Source organism: Electrona antarctica, assembly GCF_951216825.1.
Source record: "Electrona antarctica genome assembly, chromosome: 15".
In the NCBI taxonomy this organism is placed as follows: domain Eukaryota; kingdom Metazoa; phylum Chordata; class Actinopteri; order Myctophiformes; family Myctophidae; genus Electrona; species Electrona antarctica.
This window is the reverse complement of record NC_136796.1, coordinates 6,824,395-6,848,901: the sequence shown is the minus strand read 5'-3', so window position 1 is coordinate 6,848,901 and position 24,507 is coordinate 6,824,395. Positions and strand designations below refer to the sequence as shown.

The following is a 24,507-nucleotide window of genomic DNA, read 5'->3' as shown; positions in this document are numbered from 1 at the left end:
CATTATTGTAAAACATCTGCATTTGGGATTTGGCTACTTAATTTACAAGAAGTCTATACAATTAGATAATGTAGAATAATTGTTATTTAAAATGTTTGCTTGTTATTTCTCCTATATGGTACCACATCAATACACCATAAAAGTGTGGATACAATGTTATCCAACGACAACAACATATTCTTTGGTTTTGAGTCTGAGAGGCTAAATGTCGTGGCTCAAATGCCGAAAAAATAATGGACCTTGATATGAAAAGGGTTGAAAACCACTGAAGTAAAGTAAAGGAGGACACTGTGTTCAAAATCGCCTTTGAACTTAACAAATAGTGTAACAAAGATATGCTTATGGGCTCCGCTCTATGCTATGAGGGCTGCTGGGGTCTGCTGGGGAAACTGGACGACAGCAGGGGCAATTCTGCAAAATAGACCCTATTTAACAAATTTAAAAAAAGAGCGGTAGTCTTGTATCTTTATATTTTCATGTGGCCAATGAAAATGAACGGTAGCCTACTAGCCTTGTATATTATATCTTCATGTGGCCAATTAAAATGAACGGTAGCCTGTATATCTTTGTATCTTCATGTGGCTGGCTTCCATTGAAAATGAATGGTACTTAGTATCCTTGTATCTTTGTATCTTCATGTGGCTGCATGCTTCCATTGAAAATGAATGGTAGCCTGGAGCTTTGCATCTGCTAGTGTGAACGCAGAATGAATGCCAGTCACTCACAGCTGTCTGTCTTTTTGTGCCGTTTTGTGTGTGTGTGTGCGTGTGTGCGTGCGTGCGTGCGTGTGTGTGTGTGTGTCAGGTGGTGCAGTACTCGCCTGTGTCGTATGCAGCTCCGCAGATGTTGCCGGTGGCTCCAGCGCAGCCGACAGCCTACATGCCTCCTACGCAGGTATGTGGCTATCAAACACCTGAAATGGCTCCTAATCGGCTTTCATAATTATTTATACACTTTTATCTGTATAATATCATGAATCTCTCTATCATACTGTATGCAGTACAATATATAAGTATAAGTATTTTAATTAGGGATGTCCCCATCACGTCTTTTTGTATCTGCCGAGACCTATTTTTCCTGATCCGATATTTATATTTTCATAGAACACTTATGCCTTATCACAATAGTACAATATCCAAAATGACAGACAATATCCAGTCTAATATCATGATATGGATATAATAATATTGACACTATGGATGTCCCGATTCCGATCATTTGAAATTGAATTCCAATCCCGTGATCAGATCGGGACAACCCTGATTTTAATCATCGAAAGTATATTAACAGCTTTTGTGTCCAAGACGTCCCCACGGGTCTTTCTAATCACCCGTTTCGACTGGTATCAATGCACAAGACCGCAGTTATCAGTTAGGATCAGTACGAATTTTTAGAGCTAGTATGGGCATGCTCTGCCAACCCAACGGCTCAGTCGGTAGTTCTCGTGATTATTTCGTTTGATAATCACTGATGTCCTGACGAAGGCCGTGTCTGGTGGCCTTGAGCCACGTGAGGCACCGCCGAGCAAGGCGCTAGCAGAGCGAGTCGCCGTGCCGAGCGTTGCGAAGGCCACCAGACCCGACTCAGCGCCGTCCGAGTTACGTCCCGATAGGCAGAGAATAGTATATATTAGTAGCCCCTAGTTTCCATGCACCGACAATAGTTGGAAATGACACGTCCACCAGGGGGAAACCTTGACCAGGCTACTATATGGTGAGTAGGCCAGTATGGCCATACTGGGCCCATAAGATGCATGATAAACGGACATACTGGGCCCATAAGATCGTATGATAACGGTCGAATCCGCTATTATAATTACACCCGTAGAAGGCCCATGACGTGTGGAGATGTCTGTAGGTCTTTTTAATGGTATAAAACCAGATCTCGTTTGGGATATTAACGATTCTAAAGAGAGATCAGACGAGGCAGCACGAGGTAGTGATGGAAAATTATACCTCCTGGGTTTTGGGGGGGAAATGGAAGGCGGGGCTTTTCAGAGTAAAATCTGTTGGTCACTCTAGCGCCTTTTATTCTGAAAGATTCCTGGTTTTATTAACTGCTATAACGTCTCTGGCCAGCAGGTGGACGAGCTCTCCTCCCAGTTCACTCACATGGCGGTGAGCTGTCAATCAACAGGAGAGGCTCCGCCCCTGTACCCGCCCCCCACTCAGGGTTACGTCTATGCAGCTCCGCCCCCTCCCAACCCCCCCGCCTACTGCCAGCCCTCACCACAGGTACACGCATACACGCACGCTCGCGCGTACGCACTTTCTCACTTCTTGGCTGACCTAGTCCTAGGGCACATTTGTTGCCCTTCACTGATTTATTGTGACAGCTTCAACTGATTTGGACGCTGGCTCTTCATTTGTCTCTCTATCTAACAGGGGTTTGTATTTGACATTGAAAGCAAAGTTACAGTGTGGACTTGAGACTCGACTTTGGAGTTGGGACTCGACTCGCATCACAAATCTGATGATGACTCTTACTTAATCAAATAAAAGAAAAATACTTGGACTCAACTTGGACTTCAACACCAACGACTCGTGACTCTTGACTTGACGATTTTGACCTTTGACCTAAATAAAATATGGACTAGGTAAGAGGTTTCTGCCCGACAACAGTGCCACAATGACCTGTCCAGAACAGAACAGGGGCAGGCAGGTTGATCCTGGTTAACACATGGATTAAAGTTCTCAGTCGCCACGACTGATTTCAGTCATATGGATTCCATAGAAGCCAGCGTGTCTTCTGTGAAAGCACGCTGCGCACCGAAAATAGCAGATCTACAAGCAAAAGTATTTTGAAGTGACCAAACAAGTTTAGAAGCATCTTCCAGAAACATGAATGGTCTCAGAAATGTCATGATTTCTTCCGCTGGTCGGCCTAAAACGTCATAATTGTTTTTGTCCTGCAGATGCCTGTGTATTATTACTCCACCCAGTACCCTGCTGCCTCACAGACCTGCAGACCTGCCTCACCTAACCAGCACGTGCACAGCCAAGCAGCGCCACCTACAGGTATTAACCACAAATAAATATCATTACCTCCGACACAGTACGTATTGTAAGTGCGTGTGTACGTCATGTTCTACGTATTTGTGTATGTGTGTGTGTGTGTGTGTGTGTGTGTGTGTGTGTGTGTGTGTGTGTGTGTGTGTGTGTGTGTGTGTGTGTGTGTGTGTGTGTGTGTGTGTGTGTGTGTGTGTGCATTTCTGGCAGTAGGGAGGGGGGCCGTTACACTGTCAGAGATGTTAGTCTGAGGGTCTCACAGTGAACCGGTCTCTTTGCCTGCTGCTGCTGCTCATCACAGAAACCAACGAGAGATGCAGTATACAGTATAGTATACCGCATCCAACCGGAGATGTGCAATGAATACACAATACAGTAGAGTAGACTGAGATGAGTCTCACTTTGTGACGTGTTGTAATCTTGTAGATCTGCTATTATTGTATGCCAATTTAACTCAGACGGGTGTCTGGCGTCCCCCTTTAGAGATGGGGTGAGAAGTTGGGTCATCCACGAGGAACTCAAAGTACAATTTACACTTACAATTTAGGCACTTAATCTGTTGCTCCTTCACTTGGAAAGGAGTCCACTACGGAGGTTCGGGGGGTAGGGATGCCTCCCGAGCGTCTCCCTAGGGAGGTCCTCGCTGTACGTTCCACTTGGCAAACCAAGGTCCAGATGGGGGGGGTTATATTATATCTCCACGCTGGCCTTTGGAACGCCTCAGGCTTCATGAGGAAGTGGCTGCTGTTGCTCGGGAAAGGGGAACTCTGGAGCCCGTCTGCTGAAACTGTTGCCCCCACGACCCGACTCCGGATAAGCGGTAGCCGCCAAATATGGCGAAGACGCTGTTACTTGTACCCCTGAAGGGTGTGTGGGTATTTGTCCGGGATTTGCTGATTGCACATCCCGGACCTTGTAAATATTTGTGTTCTTGTATTGTATTTCTTATGTGGACATAAATAAATGATTAAAATGTGTGTGTGTGTGTGTGTGTGTCAGGTTACCTGGGCTCCCAGAGCCAAGGCCAGGCGGTGCTGGGGAGCTACCCAGCCATGGCAGCCCATCAGTGTGGTAGCGTCCAGGTAGGCCACGTCCATTCCAGGGTTATTAGAGCTAACGGAAACTAACAAAAACTAACGAACAAACTGAAAATAAAATAAACGAGACCCTACAAAACGACGATTACTAACTGAGACGGTTTTTACTAAAATCATAGAGGAAATGTTGTTTTTTTTTGTCTTTGTAAAATAAATTCAAAAATAGAACAATGCATATTTTCTGTCTAATCCATTATGATAATTAAAACTAATCGACAACTAATGGAAATGAGTCTTATCAGCTCCCATTCTGTCTGTTTAATGAACACCCCCGATTGCGGGATGCTGGGATCTGAGGTCGTCGTGTAGTACGTTTGACTTGTTGCATGCACCTTTTTTTTTGCGGTCACTCGTCCACGAGACAGAATTTACAAATGGCCTCATCTGTATTTCCGAGACCTCTGTCAACATTGGGCCCGAGGGCAGAGTGCTGCCATGCCTGAACTTTTATTATGTTTACAACCAAATCCTCCGCCATAAATAAGCCCGTAAGTAGCCCTTGGGAAACAACGGGCCCCCCGAGCCATGTGTCCCACCACGGGGTCAGGAGCCTAGCTCCTGTTTCTGTAGCGGGAGGCAGCTTTATGTACAAAGCAAAGCAAAGCAAAGTTACTATATTTACCCAGGGTAACTGGACTAAGCATCAGATACTTGTTTACAGCCAGGCCCTGCTCATAGAACATTTCATGGTAGTGGTTCAATGCCTTGCTCAAGGGCACTTCAGCGGTGGTAATTTTAACGTGCCGATCAAAAACGCTGATAGTTTAAGAATAAAATGAGTCCGCACACCAATTTCTGCTCCCAGATATATATATATCGTTACTTCAAGTGGTAACGTTTCGAGCCAAAGCTCTTCCTCAGACTCCCAGGTCTAAAGGAAGAGCTTCGGCTCGAAACAAAATAGCGCTTGAAGTAAAGTTATATCTGGGAGCAGAAATTGGTGTGCAGACTCTTTTTATTATTGAACAAGTACACTCCGTGGACATGAAGCTAGTGTGTCAGTAGTGACAACCCCCCAATCCAACCCTTGATGACGCCGAGTGCCAAGCAGAGAGGCATCGGTAATGGGCACCATTTTTATAGTCTTCGACCTTCCATTCCCAGGGCGGGCGGCTCGCTCTAAAACACAAGGCCGCGGAGCTGGCTTATCCTCCCGCTCCCGCCTTGTCACGGTAATCACCTCAAAGGTTTGGTAAACATCTCCTGACTGACGTGCATGTTATTTGACACCAGAGGACCGCCTGCATGGCATGCCTCAGGGCTCTCTGACTGGGACCCCAACTCTTTTTTCACTGACTTGTCGCTGGTCTGTGATCAGCCCTTATGTGTCACGCTCAATATTACCTCGTAGCCTAATGTTATCACTGGAGTAATATACGGTACTGTAATGCGCGCTTTTGTTTGGTCGTGACTCGGAGTAAGATGAGTTGATAATACCGGCACACTTTAACCCTCGCTATTTTGGGCAGGGTGTCAAAGCGTAGCTGAGTGGGTAGAGGCCACCTGGGAATGGGAAGCCCCCCCGCCCCGTCCCCCGTCCCCCGTCCCCCCCCACAGCCATAACCCCTAACTGCTCCCCAGCCACTGTATTAATAGCGCCCACTGCTCCTAATAGTTAGGATGGTTAAATGCAGAGGACAAATTGTACATACAGTATGTGTAAATGCCCCAGCCACAAGTTAAAGGGGAACTAATTTTACATTATTGATGTTATTATTATTATGGGCTAAAAACCTTTGAAATAATGGGGTGCATAGTTGCATACTTAGTTTAGACTAGTCATTGGTTAGACATGGGTTAAGGTTAGGTTTAGGTGTGCTGCCCCGTGGGAGGTTAGGTTTAGTTAGGAGCGTTTGAGATAGGTTGTAGTTGTAGGACTAATGACTGGTCTAACCAATGACTCGTCTAAACCAAAAACTGTCTAAACTAAGTACTGCACCCGTTCTACATTGTCATATTTTTTTAATGGTGTCTCATTGTCTTTGTGTCCCTCTCTCTCTCTCTCTGTCCAGACGAGTGTAATGCCTACGGTGGGTGGAGAGGCGGGGTACTGCTGCGTGGCCCAGGTGGGACCCCCTCCGTCCCACCACTGTAGCAGCCAGCCCTGGACCGCCCAGTACTGACCCACAATGCACCAATGTTGTACCGACTAGAGATGGACCCATACCAGTGTTTTCCTTCCCCCGATACCGATTCCCATAACTTGCCTATCAGTCGATAACGAGTAGCACCGATCCGATACCAGTGTGTAATACAAGATCTAGGACAAGGGTTCTCAAACTGGGACTCTCTGGGTTCCTTGAGTGGGTTCCAAATGGACCCTTACAGGTCTGTAACTCTGAGAGTGTACAAATGGAACCAAATGGACCCATGGTGGTCATGGAAATCAGTAAATAGTCAATAGTTTGAGAACCACGGATCTATCTAGGAATAAATAACAATTCCAATTGTAATTGATAAAGTGCAGCTACAAGTTAGTAAAATAATAATGGAAATAGTACACTAAGAGTGTAAAAACATCACCTGAAACATTCAAAATATTACAATATCATCATATGATAAATGACGTGGTGTGTAGAGTAGACTGGCGTACTCGCCGATAACGATGCCACCATTTTAGGCACTATCGGCAGCTTTTCCAATACTGGTATCGGAACAACTTTTAACTCTAGTACTGATCACCTGCTGTACTCTAGTACTGATCACCTGCTGTACTCTAGTACTGATCACCTGCTGTACTCTAGTACTGATCACCTGCTGACGGATGGATTGATGCAATGTTGTTTCTGCAAACACCTGTTTACACATGCGCACACACACGCACGCACGCACGCACACACACACACACACCTCTGATTTTGCCTTGGTATATATATCATATATCTGTGTCAACCGCACACAAACACGCATCCACGTTACAGTAACACATGCATGTGCGCGCACGCACACAGACACACACTCCGCGCACACGCACATCATCCCCGCGTCAGTGTCGTTACCAAAGCTAAATAGTATTTATCAGAGCTGCTGTAACTGAATGCATTATTTATATTCACCCAAGATAGTTTTATATTGATATTAAAATATATTATATTCTGTTTTAATGAAATTAAATGTGTGAAAAGGATTTATACACAGCCTGTGTTTGTGTTGTTTATAATTATGATTTGCTATCATGTTTGTACACAGTTTTCTCCCAGATGACAATGATAACGGTCTCTGGATGCAGGCGGCAGGCCTGAAGCTGTTCTGTTTGAATACCGTCTCTGTCGGGTCGGTCGGTGGAGACCAAATGTGACTGAGAGACTGCCATCACGCAAATTACAGCTTTTCACCAGAGGAGAAAAACTTTCTTTTTAAAAAAAAAATGAGTTAATAGCACAGGCAGACTCTTCACATACTAGAGCATGTCTGGAATAAGTGTCAGATCTGAAATCGACATGTAAATATGAAATAAATGCTTAAACATGTAGCTAGGTGTAATGTTAGAGACCACAGAAGTGAACCTTTCAAGCCTGTTTTCTCAACTCGCTGTTTTCTGCAAGACATTACTCCATATCTCCAAAACTGGTGGGTCAAACTGAACAACCAATATGTCAATTTGAAGCTATGATTCCCTGCTTTCATATGACATGAAAAAACGAAAATTCAAAAAAATCCAATGGCAGTCCCTCAGTCAAATTTAGTCACAAATGATGTCCAAAACTAACAGGATTCAAATTCAAAGCCATCAAAAGTAGCAGATCTACAAGCATAAAACGCAGTGCTTTGCTCTGTGTTCCTGCGCTTGTGGATCTGCTACTTTGGACGCTTTGGTGTGACGCTGTAGTGCAGTGGTTTTCAACCAGTGGTCTGGGGACCACCAGTGGTCCTTGAGGGGGTTCCAGGTGGTCCCCAGTTTAACGATGGAGAGTTGGTAACCAAATGGACCCTTATTAGAACTTTTAACTCCTGAGAGCGTAAAATGAAAGAGTTAAATTATTGTTAAACATCTGCATTACTTAAGTTTAAATTTGCAAGAAGTCTACAGAATTAGAGAATGTGATTTTGATCAGTGTTTGCCTGTTATCTCTCCTAATGGTACCAACATCAATACAGCATGGAATTGTGGACACAATCTTATCCAACAACAAACAAAATATTCAAAGTCTTGGGTCTGAGAGGCTAGATGTCATCAAATGCTGGTCCGTCCGTGGCTCAAATGCAGACTAAATAATGGGCCTCGATATGAAAACGGTTGAAAACCACTACTCTAGCCCATTTTGGGCGGGAACCCCTTTTGGTGTTTTAACCCATTCAGGCCTGACGTCAAAATTAAAAAAAAAAAAGTTTTCTAAATCATGACAATATTCGGAAAGATTTGAGGCACATTTTAACGATTTTTCAAAAATAGCAGACCTACAAGTTCATAGCGCGCCACTCGGTGGCGCGCTATGAGCTTGTAGATCTGCTATTTTTCAATAGTTAAATTATAACAATGTTTAAAACACCAAAAGGGGTTCCCGCCCCAAAATGGGTTAATGGTTAATGTGGTTAAACGCTAACGTGACGTGGATGCGTTCCAGGTCTCAATGGATTAAAGCATTGTTAATTTGTTATACTTTAGCTATTGAAAAATATCAGATCTACAAGCTCATAGCGCGGCACCGAGTGCCGCGCTATGAACTTGTAGGTCTGCTATTTTTTTTTAATCGTGAAAATGTGCCTCAAATCTTTGAATATATATTATTACAGAGTGAACATTTTAACTCAAATCTTTGCTTCTGGGGAGGTCCCTGGAACAACATATTTTCAGATGGGGGGCGGAGGCACATTACATATAATTTTTGGGGTCCTTGACATGAAATATTGAGCACCACTGATACAGAAACATAAGGTTTTTCAGAAAACTGTCAGGATTTTTTAAAATGTCGACGTCAGGTCTAAATGGCCGCTAGTGTGATCAAGTAGGGCGTTCATTTACAACAGATATTCAATGTTGCTATGCTGTGTTCAGGCTGCAATAGTAGTCTCTCATTGTGGGTTTCCCCCTGTGATGCCACTGAGGAAATTAAAACCACTTTGAACCCCCCGTCCCCCGCGTCCCTATTTTAGGGGAGGTCATTATCGCCTGACAAGCTCTGACTTGTACTCTCGCTGCTCGGCGCTCGCTGTACGACGAAGTATACAAAAGGCTTAAGTGGTTAAAAAGAATATGTCAAGGTTTTGGGAATGGAGGAGGTGGTTTCACACATTGGAGCAGCTGAGCTGCCAGGAGTCTAGACAAGTTTTAATACTTGCTGAGGGCTATAAGATCTGCTGTGGTGCTGAAGATCATATTCATCAGACAGACAGATGTGGTTCTCCTCATCAATTTACAATATATGATGGACGCATCACAATAGATGATGCAGACAACCTTGATTCTCGTATCAAGGTCCATTATTTAATCGACATTTGATTTGAGCCATGGACGGACCACCATTTGATGACATTTAGACCTCTCAGACCCAATACTTGTTGTCGTCGGATAAGATTTTGTCCACAATTCCATGCTGTATTGTTGTTGGTTGGTACGATTAGGAGAGATAACCTTCAAACGTCGATCAAAATAACAATTATTCTACGTTCTCTAATTGTGTAGACTTGTTTAACAATAATTTAACTCTTGAGAGCGTAAAATGATCTTACGCTCATCTTACGCTCTCAAGAGTTGAACCACCTGGAACCCATTCAAGGACCACTGGTGATCCCTGAACCACTGGTTGAAACCATGCATCACTTTTCCACCGGGACACGCCCCCCTCATCTAGACTGAGTGGCAAAACATTGAGCAGCATTGGAGCAATGGAGTTTGGAAGCGCTCGTTGTACCACCTGTTTCTAAATTGCACATGATGCAGGAGGCAGCACCTTATTGAAAATAAGCGCTTCCAAACTCTGACTCTGTAAAATAATCACCTGCATGGAATGTCTTGTCAGAAAGTAGCTCATAACATGTAGGCCTATAGCCCTAAAGTGGATTTTTATGAAGCAAAAGCAGATAGAGGATAATTCAAGCTTTCAACAGTACACCTGGCCTGCAATGTTGGTGAGTTTAACGTTGTTTAATGCAATCAGATGGGACTTGGATGGGCTGTCAAGGCCAGAAAGTTGGTTTTTATGCCACTCAGAATTCTGAGGTAAACACAAGGTACATCAAATGCATATAATCTGTCTACATAACATGCTATCTCAATTACATTTTAATTGTTGTCATCATGTAAGTCCAGGTTAACAACTGCAGAACAATAATTGGCCTCACTATCAACATCAAAACCGTCCACGTGGAATTGTATGTTACACATGTTGCAGAGAAAAGACGCTTGCATATCACTCAAATAATTTAGGCTCTGTGCACAGCAGCCATATTGGGAAGAAATTGGGCCTCTTCCTTGCAAACCTTGCTTCCTTCACAGGTCTGACCAATTATACTAATTAAAAGGCCATGTTCCATTTAGTGTAGCACGTAGTCGTAGTGGTAAGTTGGTAACTAAGGGTCCCCTCAAAGAATCATGACTGAGGGTATCTGAATCAGACCCACTGGTGTAGCCAGAGTGTTTCCAGTGGGCCAACATGCACAATATCAACACCCTGACTGTTTGAATTTGCTGTAGCCTATAAGCCCACAGAGCCTAATGTCATCCACTCATCTACCAACCTGGTAGTGTAGACGCTACAGTATTACCATTGGCAAATACTAGTAGCCTCTCGAGAGACTAGTACTACTACTTATCCATCCACAAACTCAAGTTTTACAAGGGAGCCTCAAGGCAAACAAAAAAGCAAACGCCACTGCTGCCCTCTTGAGGATATATCAATATGTGCAGCTCATAACCACAACAGAAGGCATATGGTAATATAATATTTAAAAGTCACCATCGTGTGTGTGTGCCCCATAGCGATGATTTGATTGGCTGAGGGCTTAAAAAGTGAGGACGCCAAAAGTGATTGGCCGGAATGTGATGATGTATGATGATAAGAGCCCCCTCACTTGTGTGTGATTTTTTTTTGTATAAATGAACTAGTTCGTCATACAAGACGAGTGCTGCACAAAAGTAGTGCAATTAGCAGATCTACAAGCTCAGAACACACTGCAATGTGATGCGGTGTGAGCTTGTATTTTAAAGATAATAATAATAATTAGTTGCAAGCAGCTATAAGATGGAGTCAAGCCCAAAAAGAAAAAAGCATACGCAATTTACACAATGAGCTATATAAACTTCGACTGAAAGTATTTGACACAAGTAATCACACCCGTGTGAAGTGAGGGGCGCTCTTATCATCTTACAACATTATGTTTGTTTAAGCAACGGGTGCTAATGTTTGTTTTAGTCCTCAAAACAAACATTAAATTTCTCTTTATTGTCTATGGCGTTTGTCTAAGCATCGTTGAAAGACAAACATTAAAGCTGTATATAGGAGGGGCAAAATTTACACTTGAATCACACTTGAAAAAAGTGAGTGTGAAGTGAGTGGTGCTCTTATCATCATCATACATCATCACATTCTGTGCTCAGCCAATCAAATCATCACAAATGTGGTACACAGACACACAAAGATGGGCAACCAGCTTTGTGTGTAACCAGAGTCAGACTCCATTCATGTATGGAAATGAAACCAGAGTCAGACTCCATTCACATGTATGGTAATGAAACCAGAGTCAGACTCCATTCACATGTATGGTAATGAAACCAGAGTCAGACTCCATTCACATGTATGGTAATGAACCAGAGTCAGACTCCATTAACATGTATGGAAATGAAACCAGAGTCAGACTCCATTCACATGTATGGAAATGAAACCAGAGTCAGAGACCATTCACATGTATGGAAATGAAACCAGAGTCAGAGACCATTCACATGTATGGAAATGAAACCAGAGTCAGACTCCATTCACATGTATGGAAATGAAACCAGAGTCAGACTCCATTCACATTGATGGGAATGAAACCAGAGTCAGACTCCATTCACATGTATGGTAATGAAACCAGAGTCAGACTCCATTCACATGTATGGAAATGAAACCAGAGTCAGACTCCATTCACATGTATGGTAATGAAACCAGAGTCAGACTCCATTCACATGTATGGCAATGAAACCAGAGTCAGACTCAATTCACATGTATGGTAATGAAACCAGAGTCAGACTCCATTCACATGGATGGAAATGAAACCAGAGTCAGACTCCATTCACATGTATGGAAATGAAACCAGAGTCAGACTCCATTCACATGGATGGAAATGAAACCAGAGTCAGACTCCATTCACATGTATGTAAATGAAACCAGAGTCAGGCTCCATTCACATGTATGGTAATGAAACCAGAGTCAGACTCCATTCATATGTATGGAAATGAAACCAGAGTCAGACTCCATTCACATGTATGGAAATGAAACCAGAGTCAGACTCCATTCACATGTATGGAAATGAAACCAGAGTCAGACTCCATTCACATGTATGGATGGAAATGAAACCAGAGTCAGACTCCATTCACATGTATGGTAATGAACCATTTGACGTGACCAAAAAAGGCCGAAAAGTGGATAGAGCAAATCATAAGGTCAGAGGTCTTTTGACGAATGAGTGTGAGCTTCAGTTCCTGAGGGATTCTCACGGCCCTCTACTAGTCTACTCAACCCTAGTGCCGAATTTCGTGAAGCTCAGAACTGCCTAAAATGGTGGAATTTTCACTGAAACAATAAAATGGGATCTATGCCCTTTGGGCTTAGATCCCAAAGGGCAGCAACAAAGTCATGGTTGATCGATTTGGGTTGAAACCTTGCCCGAATATGGAGTCATGGATGATTGACGTCACAGACCTGCCACACGTCCCTCTTCCACTGAGCTTTCTAATTTGGTTGACTGCTTCTTGTCCTATTCACGGAAACCTTAACTTTGTGATGTAACGGTGACACTGCAGTGTTGATTAATATGGTTCTTAAAAGGAAGGTCGCAGTGAACGTTTTGTTATACAGGCAGTCATATTAACTGTTAAAGCTATACCTTTGACTACTGTTTAGTTATAATAACGAAACATCATCCAGAGGAGATAGCGGACTGTTCGACGGGAAGATGGCAGGCCGAGGGGCAGCGTTTCTCACTCTGGTATGCGTAGCTTTACTGCTACTAAACAGCGCTAAAGGTTTCTATCTTCCAGGTCAACTTTTGCCCGTCAACTTTTGTGTGCCCGAAAACGAAGGCCCACACTGCCAGTCGACCGTTGACCTGTTTGTGAACAGACTGGACTCGACCGAGTCGTTCTTGCCGTATGAATACAGCATGTTTGATTTCTGTTCAGAGACCACGCGGAAACGTCCCTCGGAGAATCTCGGACAGGTGCTGTTTGGGGAGAGAATCGAACCTTCGCCGTACAATTTTGTGTTCCAAAAGGCGGAGGTGTGTAAACCGGTGTGTACCAAGGCCTATCGCAGTGGCAATGTCGCAGACGTAGCTCTGCTGAAATTCCTCGAGTTAGCCATAATGCGCAACTACCATCACCACTGGATTGTGGACAACATGCCCGTGACCTGGTGCTACACACAAGCCGATGGACAGAAGATCTGTACCCCTGGCTTCCCCATTGGCTGTTATGTCGAGAAGGCGGGACGACCCAACGGTGCCTGCAGTGTGGCCAATCCCCTCTTCAATGAAGAGGACACCTTCTACGTCTTCAACCACGTCGACATCACCATCTACTATCACCGTGTGGAGAAGGACCGGCAAGGAGCAGCACGACTGGTCGCCGCCACCATGGAACCCAAGAGTTATAAACATAGCGATCCAGACGCCCCCGACTGTTCTGGAGGACCCATGACCCTCAGCAGCAAGCACACAGGAGATGTGAAGATCCCGTACACATACTCCGTCAGCTTCGTGGAGGACGAGAGCAGCAGCTGGGCGTCGCGGTGGGATTACATCTTGGAATCCAGGCCTCAGACCAACATCCATTGGTTCAGCATCGTGAACTCACTGGCCTTTGTGTTGTTTCTGTCTGTAATGGTGGCTATGGCCGTGCTCAGGTCTCTGCACAGAGACATCGCCAGATACAACCAGACGGACTCGGAGGGTTTCCAGGAACACTTTGGCTGGAAGCTGCTCCACGGGGACGTGTTCCGCTGTCCCCGGCGGGGCATGCTGCTGTCGGTCTTCCTCGGCTCCGGGGCGCAGATCTTCATCATGACCTTCGCCACGCTCTTCTTCACCTGCCTGGGTTTCCTGTCGCCGGCCAACCGCGGCGCTCTGATGACCTACGCCATGGTGCTGTGGGTGCTGCTGGGCGCGCTCGCCGGCTACGTGGCGGCGCGCTTCTACAGGTCCTTCGGCGGGAAAAAGTGGAAGAGCAACGTTCTGCTGACGGCCCTCCTCTGCCCGGGGCTGGTGTTCGCCGACGTCCTCCTGATGACCATGATCCTGTGGGCAGAGGGCTCCTCTGCGGCGATACCCCTCGTTGCTCTGGTGGCCATCTTGGCCCTGTGGCTCTGCATCTCGGTGCCGCTCACCTTCGCCGGGGCCTACGTCGGCCTGATGAGGGCCCCTATGGAGCACCCGGTACGGACCAACATGATCCCTCGGCAGGTTCCGTGGCAGTCGGCCTGCACCAGGCCGCTGCCCAGCATCGTGATAGGAGGGCTCCTGCCGTTCACGTGCATCTTCATCCAGCTCTTCTTCATCCTCAACTCGCTCTGGTCCCACCAGGTGTTCTACATGTACGGCTTCCTCTTCCTCGTCTTCGTCATCCTGGCCATCACCTGCTCCCAGGTGTCCGTCATCCTCTGCTACTACCACCTGTGCGCGGAGGACTACCGCTGGCAGTGGCGTTCCTTCCTGACCAGCGGCTTCTCGGCCGTGTACTTCCTGGCGTACGTGGTGGTGTACTTCCTCACCAGGATGCAGATCACGGGGCTGGCCAGCAACATCCTCTACTTTGGATACGCCGCCATCGTGGCTCTCAACTTCTTCCTGATCACCGGCACCATCGGCTTCTTCGCCTGTTTCTGGTTCATTACCAACATCTACAGCGTGATCAAGGTGGACTGAAAACAGTGTGTTTTTAGCTGGGAAAGACCCCCTTACATCTGACCAAGCCGAGACCCTTCACACGTGTGTGCGTGCGTGCGTGCGCGCGCGCGCGTGCACACACACACACACACACACACGCACACACACAGTGGGACATTTTCTCTACACTCATACCCATCATTACATCCCTCCTTTCTCTATGCTCATACCCATCATTACCTCCCTCCTGGTAGCCTGTAGCAACATGACACACACACACACACACACACACACACACACACACACACACACACACACACACACACACACACACACACACACACACACACACTTTCAATCCTTTTTAAAAATGTTCCCCCAATATAAAAAAAAGTTTGTTTGGAACAAAGAAATGGGAATGAACCTAGCATACTTCTATCTCCCCCCCCGCTTTTGTTTGAGCAGTGCGGCCGCACTGCCGCATACTGCCGAGCAGTATGTCCATTTAGCACAGAATGTGCCCATATGATTGGACATCATGTTGTTGACATCATCATTGTGATGAAAAGGCACCGCTCACTTCAGAAGAGTGATTTCTTTTTTTGAACAGTCTATTGACAAACAAAGTTCACATTTTCACAAGAAAGATTCAAATGTAATATTGTGTAATTTATTTTCTGCAATGATTATGTCCACGCCCCAACATTGCCACGGTGATGACATTGAGTAGTGATCGTCGATCAGCACCTGAGCTGATTTAGAGCCCTATAAGAGCAACTGGTTTGCCTTTGAGCCACTCTTATAGCACTCGTATCATATAGTACGTCTTTAAATGTTCTGATGAATTGAAAATGGTGGACCCTGTTACACCATTTGCTTGTGAGCTTGTAGATCACAGACGTGTTTGTGTGAGGCATCAGGATAGGACCAGATGTTTGTGTGAGGCATCAGGATAGGACCAGATGGAAGCATCAGGATAGGACCAGATGGAAGCATCAGGATAGGACCAGATGGAAGCAGATAGTCTGGCATGGGGCGAAGCACAACATGCTGCTCAGGATTAGCCTGGCTAATAAGCAAAAATAAATTGCCTGCCGGCGGATTACGGTCTGGAGAGGCTCAATTGTACGCCCATTTCCTACACCAGAGAACTGGTGTGGCCAATCGGGACACGGTATGCAATATGGGCGGGCTTTGGTACAGTGACGTTCAATGCTTGAGCCCTTTGACTGACAGTAGCTCTGACCAATTGCGTCAAAGAGAAAATGTTTGAACCCGCCCCCCGGGAAACAAGATCCATACACAGCATCTCCAGACTCAAATACCACAAGACAGTGTGATTTGAGTCTGGCTTATTAGCCAGGCTAGCTCAGGATAGGACCAGATGGAAGCCTTATGTTCCACCGGGAACCAATAGGATTAACATAAGAGATAAGATTACATTTTGTTTTGACTTCCACAGATAAATATTGTGAAAATATATGCCTTATATTATTTGACCGGTTTTGATATATTTTCCATTGACAATGAAAGGAGAAATTAGGTCAAATGTCTGCCAAATATGACGTACATTTGTGGCAACAGGCAGTCTGATTGGCCAGTATGAGATGATGCATGATGATGTACGATAATAAGAGCGCCCCTCACTTGTGATGTTTATAGTATAGTTTGTTGATTAATACTTTTGATGCAGTAACAGTCTTTTTTACTCATTTTCTGAGGTAAAGGGTCTCAACTTCACTTTCATGTGGGGGTCCCAACCCACAGGTCTGGCAACCACTCTATGATGTCAGACTCTGTTAGAGTACATGATGACATCATAGATGACAGATCGATTACATCAGTCTTCTATGATGTCGGAGTATGCATTTCAACACACTTTGGGGGCTTTATTTTTGTAGCCCTATATTTTCTTAACGTAAACATTGAATGGCTTTGTGGTAGGTTTTGACAATGCTGAAACTATATTTAAGTGTTAATTTGCTATGAATAAAAAATGAGGTAACATGAAATAAGATTCAGACTGGTTCAGTACAGGTGAATACATTGTTCACTGTAGTCTCCAAAAAACAAAACTAGTACAGAAGTACTCTACTGTATTCTACTGTACTCCATCACTGAAAAAAAAAAGTATACCATTACAACACCTGGCCCTTTTAATAATAATGATTATAAGAAAGATGTGTATTCAAAACATGTCACAATTATTTCAAGATTCGTATTATTGCTATGCTAAAGTATATTTTACAGTTAGAACCCAGGACCTTTGGACATGTAGAGAGCATCTTAACGCAGTGATCTATTGTACTTTCTGCTCACTAGAGACAAATGGATTAATCACAAAAATGCTTGTTTCCATTGTGCTCCATGAACATTCACACATCTATACAACAGCAACAGCACGGTAATAAAACAACGTGATCCAAAGGTGGGTTCAAATCTCCCTGCTTCTCTACTCTGAGAGTCTGAGGCACGTGTTGAAGACTAACATCCAGAAACAACACTTTTAAAAGCAGTAAAAACGTGTAACTGTGTGGAGGTGCCGTATAGCGTATAGGCAAGCAGATGGATAGATAGATAGATAGATAGATAGATAGATAGATTGTGTACACCTCTGTGGTCTCTGCAAACAGGGTCACAGGTTCAAGCCCAGCCTGTACAGGCACTGAAGCCAATATACTCATGGATGTACTCTGTTACCCCTCCCCTGCAAACAGGCATGCAGAACAGTGGGGGCGGCGAGAAGTGTTGTTTCCACACAGTAAAGTTGGGGGCTTATTATGGCAACAAAAATAACACCCATCTGAGCTTTTTATGTAACCTGGCAGGGAACAATGACAAGTATGTGAGGTCACTTCCTGAACTGTTTGATGTTGATGCTGCTGCCCCCCCCCCCCCCCCCCCCTCTTTCTCTCTCTATCTGTGTGATTTATTGAACATTGCCACACTGTTAAATAGTGGAATGCAGCCAGCATACTATTACTAACACAGGGGTCCTTGGCCTGGAAAACATTGAAGACCCCCCACAGGGGTTGTTGGCCTGAAAAACATTGAAGACCCCCAGTTTAAGGTGGGAGTCCTTCACCTTCACCCAATCACATGAAGAACGCACATGTGCGCTTTTGACTCTGCTTGCTATTGTCCGACAGTGCCCTCTTACGGGGTTTCAGCCCCTGCCCCTCTAACACTCTCTGCACGTCCCTGCCTCTGACGTCATGTGGATCTATACATCATCATCATGATAAAAAAGCACCTCTCACTTCACACAAGTGTCTTTTTGAGCCCCCCCAATGCATGGCTTTTGAAGATCACGTCATATGGCAGCAACGTCCAAGGGATGTTTGTTGTAGAGCACTGATGACGTAAATTGTTTGCCAACCAAGCATGGTTGTTTTTCACTATCTGTGCCCAACCTAACACACACAAAGACACACGCACGTATTAACTGTATATATCATGCTTTCGGGTGTGCCAGTACAGTAGAGGGTACAGTAGAGGGACCACCTCACGGTAACTCTGTCATTTCTCAACCGTTTAGGACGCGGGGCGGCACGCCGGAACCGGCCCGGCCCCCTGGGCGCATTCCTGGGGGTCTGGAACGGGAACACCTGAACTGATTTAGAGCCCTATAGTACGTCTTTAAATGTTCTGATGAATTGAAAATGGTGGACCCTGTTACACCCTTTGCTTGTTGTGAGCTTGTAGATCACAGACTTGTTTGTGTGAGGTATTACATTTTGTTTTGACTTCCACAGATAAATATTGTGAAAATAAATGCCTCATTATTTGACGATTTGTTTGACTTTTTTTTTATAGTATAGTTTGTTGATTACTTTTGATGCAGTAACTGTCTTTTTGCATTACAACTTGTAATGCACGTAACTCGACAACCGTTTGCCCCACCGACTTCACATTCGACACACGCGGTCAACACCCCCGCAGGGAGTGCAGTGCCAGGTATCGAGTTGGATGGGCCCACGGTTCTCCAGAACCACCACAAAAGGCTCTGGTCAGGCTCTGCCAGTGGGCCTAATTGCCAAGTACACTTTTCAGTTTGCAGTCTTCACACACAGCCACATACACAGATCTCCATGTGGGACACCGGCTGACAGTTAAAACGGGTGCTATGACAACGTATATCATTAGGTTCCCAAGTTGCATCGTTCCCAAGTACGTACAGGTCTAGTTGGAATAATTGGAAAAACATCATCTTACACAAAAATGTAAATGACATTTTCTGACTATCAAGTTTAACGTCAGCAACGTCTATGGGATGTTTGTTGTAGAGCACTTATGACGTAAATTGTTTGCCAACCAAGTCTATGGACTTAAATGTTTGTTTGGCACTAAATGACGACATAAGACGTCATGTGGCCGATATAAATGCAGTAGGTGTCCCTCACTTCACACAAGTGTGATTTTTTCTTTTCTTTTCAATCTGTAGTTGACCAAAAGAAGACTTCTTGAGGACATGCAGTGGCTGGAGTGAGCGAGGAAGACACAGATGTGGCAACCGCAGACCCAGTAGAACACGTTACGGTAGGAACTCTGCTGCAGTGTTACAGCAGATGCTGTTTGTCTGTTAGCGGCAGCTGAATAGATGCTCTGCCAGTACGAGTTTCCACTCTCGTCAAGATAATACAATAGGGAAACGACAGCAACACTAGGTGCTGACGGCGTCAATATCTTGTTCTATGGATTTACTTTAGGTTGGTGGTTTTCAACCAGTGGTCCGTGGTCGACCACCAGTGGTCCTTGAGGGGTTTCCAGGTGGTCCCCGGCTATATGATGGAGAGTTGGTAACCAAATGGACCCTTGTACTGTAGATCTTTAACTCTTGAGAGTGTAAAATGAAACACAAATGCTCTCAAGAGTTAAATTATTAACTATAAACATCTGCATTACTTAATTTACAAGACGTCTACACAATTAGAGAATGTAGAAGAATTGTTATTTTGATCCCCTGATGGTACATCAATACAGCATGACAAAATATTCTAAGTTTTGGGTCCGAGAGGCTAAATGTCATTAATTGGTGGTCCGTGGGCAGAATAAATAATGGGTCTTGATATGAAAAGGGTTGAAAACCACTGCTTTAGGTGTATGCATGTGGCCTGACCGTGACGTCGGTCATCTATGACTATGATGTATTGTATCTATGACGTATGCCGCTATATTTGGGCAAGGTTTCTGCCTTATACCCAGAAAGACAGATTTACACTTCAGTGTACGACACGATGAGTTATGAGATTCTGGGTCATCAGTTGTAGGCACGCGATACCATCATACGGCAGAGCATTGATTATGCATAAGTCTGTAATATGGGCCAATGAAAAGCTAATTCAGACATTTTCAAACAAACGGCTCTTAAAACATGTAGGTTTCAGCTCAATCATGATTACACTTGCATTGTGTTCCTCCCTGGTCCTGTGAAAGAAATAGAAAAGAAGGTGGGAGTCCTTCACCTTCACCCAAGTCAATATGAGCGCCCGAGACAGTCTGAAGAAGGCGTCCACTAACGTGTCCTATAACGTCTTCCTACAGCTCATGTTTCGTGTGCTCACCTTCTTGCTGAATGCGTTCACACTACGGTACGTGTCCAAAGAGACAATTGGCGTAGTCAACGTCAGGCTGACACTGCTGTATTCCACACTCGTCTTCCTATCCAGAGACGCGTTCCGGAAGGCCGGTCCGAGTGCGCCAACAGGGACGGGGCCCAATTGGAGACAGGTCATCAACATGCTGTGGCTGCCGTTGCCCCTGGGTGTGATGTGGGCGTCCCTCCTGGTGTTTGTGTGGCTGTGGCTCCTGGAGGTCCCGGATCCCCAGGCTGTCCCGCACTATGGCCCCGCCGTGGGGATCTTTGCTTTGGCTGCCGTGCAGGAGCTGCTGGTTGAACCCCTGCGGGTTCTGGCCCAGATACACATGTTTGTCAGGCTGAAGGTGGTGGCGGAGAGCTTAGCCATGATCGCCAAGTGCATTCTGACGGCGATTCTGGTGGTTTCTGCTCCCGAGTGGGGGCTTTATATCTTCTCTGCTGCTCAGTTTGTGTACACCGGGTTCCTGGTGCTGTGCTATCTCGTCTACTTTATGTGGTTTCTGGGTTCCGCCGACACCGAGAAGCGCTTTCCCGTGCACACCGTCGGAGACTTGCTGCCGTGCAGACATAACGGGGAGCCTCTGATCGACCGCACGATGGCCAGGCTGACATGGAGCTTCTTCAAGCAGTCCTTCCTGAAGCAAATCCTGACGGAGGGCGAGCGATACCTCATGACCTTCCTGAACGTCCTCAGTTTCGGAGACCAGGGCGTCTACGACGTCGTCAACAACCTGGGCTCCATGGTGGCGCGCTTCGTCTTCCTGCCCATAGAGGATAGCTTCTATGTGTTCTTCGCCAAGGTGCTCGAGAGAGAACGCGACGTCAAGAAGCAAAAACAGGAGGATGTTGCCGTCGCGGCGGAGGTGCTGGAGCGTCTGCTGAAGTTGGTGCTCGTGATCGGGCTAATCATCCCGGTGTTTGGCTATGCATATTCTCACCTGGTGTTGGACGTCTACGGAGGCTCTCTGCTGAGCAGCGGGCAAGGGCCAGCTTTGCTGCGCTGCTACAGCTGCTATGTGCTCCTGCTGGCGGTCAACGGTGTGACCGAGTGCTTCGTATTCGCCACCATGAGCCGGGAAGAGGTTGAGCGGTATAACATGGTGATGCTGGGCCTGTCTGGGTCCTTCCTGGTGCTCTCCTATGTTCTGACGCAGTGGGCGGGTGCCGTCGGTTTCATACTGGCCAACTGTCTTAACTTGGGCCTCCGAATTCTGCACAGCCTCGTCTACATCCACCGCTACTTCCAGGGGAGTCGGTGGAAGCCCCTGCGAGGCCTGCGGCCCAGCCCAGCCCTGCTTCTGGTGCTCGGGGCCGCTGCGGTCGTCACGGCCACCTCTGAGGGTCTGTTTTGCTGTGACGGCGGATGGATGTTTCGAATGGTCCATGTGGCTGTGGGAGCAGGATGTTTTCTGGGCGTGCTGGTCACTGTTCTACTGACAGAGCCCAAAATGGTTCAGTTTGTTAGGACACAGCTTTTGTCTCGACACCCAAAGAAACACACATAAATCTGTCTGGAACACACAACGTTTTACGTCTACTACTACAGATTTTGTCCATACGCATCATCTCTGGAGGAATGTGCTGAACATTTCCCATACAGATGTTTGAAGGCCTCCCAACAGCTGGCTTTGTGTGTTGCCCATGTGACGTCATGTGGCAGCCAAGTCTATGGACTTGTTTGCTTTTAGGATGCCCCTGTGACGTCATGTGGCAGCCACAGTGGGCGGCCCTCACTTCACATGAGTGTGATTTTTCATATTCTATTCTAATCGGCTAGGATTGGCTTCCGATATTCAGGGGCCTCTAACCAACAGAGCCAACAGCTCCACACGACTGGGTAGGCCTGGTGGAGATCTGCGCTCCAAGGAACACACCTTTTTTTTTATTAGCTGTGCGTGTCTGTCTTTCTTACTACTACTTCTTACTACTACTACTGGTGAAATAAAATCCTTTTCGTTCATTGCAATACCTTAGTACAGTACAGGGATCTTCAACATTCTCAGGCCAAGGACCCCAAGGATATTTAGCAAACTTGACTGTTGGCTCTGTACTTGTTTTCTTGACATTTGTTTTTGATATGAGAACTGTCCTTTTCTACCGTATGTCTCAATTCGCTGTCTCAATGTTTGATGTAAAGTACTTTGATTACCGTGTTATGGTTCAGCACAATCAATATTGGAAAACAATGGAGGTTAAAAACATTAACTTCTCTCAGATATACAAATCTTAACTTAGGTATTTTAAAACTGGAAATGCAAATGTATAAAAAGATTTTGTTCGCCCTTGAACATTTAAAAAAACTAATCGACAACGCTGAGACTGCTCACATGTACAATACACTGCTGCAATTACTGTACTGACTGAGTTAGCATAGTAGCATGCATAGCATTCAACTTAAATTAAGCTTAGCTTTTCTACTAAGAGTTGCAATGCTGTGCCATGTGTGCTCATGTCGCATTGAGCCTGTAGATCTGCCATTTATTGTACAACAGACTATAAACATAGCACTTAAGTTATTTATGTACTTAAGATCATGTAATAAATTACCTTATAATAAATTACAGTTTGCCTCAACATCCTGATTGATCCTCATCAGTATATGCATGCTGTTTTCTAAAGAACCACTCATATATAATATATGCAGGATGTGTAGTATTATTGCCACCCTTACATCTACTGTACTGTTTGGCAAAATAAATCAATGTGCAACCAAATACTTAAACAACATTTATTGGCACTATATACAAAATATATATACAAAATTACAAACCCCTGGCCTAAGTTACAACAGTAAAAAAAACAATCAAATCAACCAACTGGCTGAAATAAAACTATGAAAGAATATAAAAAAAGAAAGTTCATTGAATGCAGAACTGGACCAAATAATGGTGTCATGAAGTAGTGCACAGTTCGACAAGCACATTCATTAATAAGGTGACAGGAAGGTGACAACATTCGTGAAACTAGGTAAAGGAATACCCTTAGTTTGTGTTGCCTGATGTGTTACATGCATATTGACTTGTCTTGTTTCTACTACAGCAGTCAACACATTTTCCATATAGAGCACCAACATCCTAACGTCACTCGCTCATCCCCTGGTCTGCAGAAGTAATTTCTCTATGGAGAATAACATTGGGACATCTTAAAATCGTCTCGTATAAGAATTGTGGTAAAAAATAAACAAACTGTCGTCTGGGAGATCAGCGATATTGACGTCAGACTTTGGTGCTCTATTTGAATATTAAAAATCTAGAGATAGAGATATACCGTTAAGTTTGAATCAATCATTTGAAGAGCACATTTCTCAGCACCAACCACAGCCGGCACATAAAAAGACACATTTATATATTATGTTTGAAATACGATTGGTCAAATGTTTAAATACAAAATTATTTGTCCTTTTTTTTGACAGCCTGAGCTAGTTCCTACCTTTTAACCACATGAATGTCAAATAGGCAAACTTCACTTCACTGAAAATAGCTGATCGACTACAAGCTTAGTCACAACGTATCTGAGACGCGTTGTGATCTTGTAGATTGGATATTTTTGGCAAAGAGATTTGGTTGAGGAGGAAGAAAGGAGGCCCTGGGTGTCAAATACGTTAATCCATTGAGACCTGGAACGCATCCATGTCACGTTAGCGTTTAACCACATTAACCATTAACCCATTTTGGGGCGGGAACCCCTTTTGGTGTTTTAAACATTGTTATAATTTAGCTATTGAAAAATAGCAGATCTACAAGCTCATAGCGCGCCACCGAGTGGCGTGCTATGAACTTGTAGGTCT

General features: G+C 45.0%; 4 protein-coding genes across 8 annotated transcripts in view; all 4 read left to right on the top strand.

The window, feature by feature from the left end:
* The window catches only part of arpp21 (cAMP-regulated phosphoprotein, 21), a 24,101-nt gene extending 17,733 nt beyond the window's left edge, over positions 1-6,368 (top strand). For 2 of the 5 annotated variants that reach the window (XM_079522539.1, XM_079522537.1), the window contains exons 16-20: positions 805-894; positions 2,079-2,234; positions 2,915-3,017; positions 4,008-4,090; positions 6,118-6,368. In XM_079522539.1, coding sequence (XP_079378665.1) covers positions 805-894; positions 2,079-2,234; positions 2,915-3,017; positions 4,008-4,090; positions 6,118-6,228 — 543 coding nt within the window. In that variant the 3' untranslated portion in view covers positions 6,229-6,368. The remainder of the gene's footprint in view (positions 1-804; positions 895-2,078; positions 2,235-2,914; positions 3,018-4,007; positions 4,091-6,117) is intronic. The other 3 variants (XM_079522538.1, XM_079522540.1, XM_079522541.1) reach the window with 3 other exon arrangements.
* A 3,675-nt stretch (positions 6,369-10,043) lies between these two features.
* LOC306938810 (uncharacterized protein) overlaps positions 10,044-24,507 on the top strand; it is an 88,651-nt gene continuing 74,187 nt past the window's right edge. The window contains exons 1-2 of the mRNA XM_079523128.1: positions 10,044-10,174; positions 19,566-19,660. The gene's annotated coding sequence lies outside the window, so the exon portion shown is untranslated. The remainder of the gene's footprint in view (positions 10,175-19,565; positions 19,661-24,507) is intronic.
* On the top strand, positions 13,196-15,160 carry LOC306938723 (transmembrane 9 superfamily member 2-like; the record flags this gene model as incomplete). Its single annotated transcript, XM_079522989.1, has 1 exon — positions 13,196-15,160. The coding sequence occupies one exon, from the start codon at positions 13,196-13,198 to the stop codon at positions 15,158-15,160; it is 1,965 nt and encodes a 654-aa protein (XP_079379115.1).
* LOC306938563 (man(5)GlcNAc(2)-PP-dolichol translocation protein RFT1-like) lies at positions 20,603-22,225 on the top strand (the record flags this gene model as incomplete). Its single annotated transcript, XM_079522789.1, has 1 exon — positions 20,603-22,225. One exon carries the CDS (start codon positions 20,603-20,605, stop codon positions 22,223-22,225), a length of 1,623 nt encoding a protein of 540 aa, XP_079378915.1.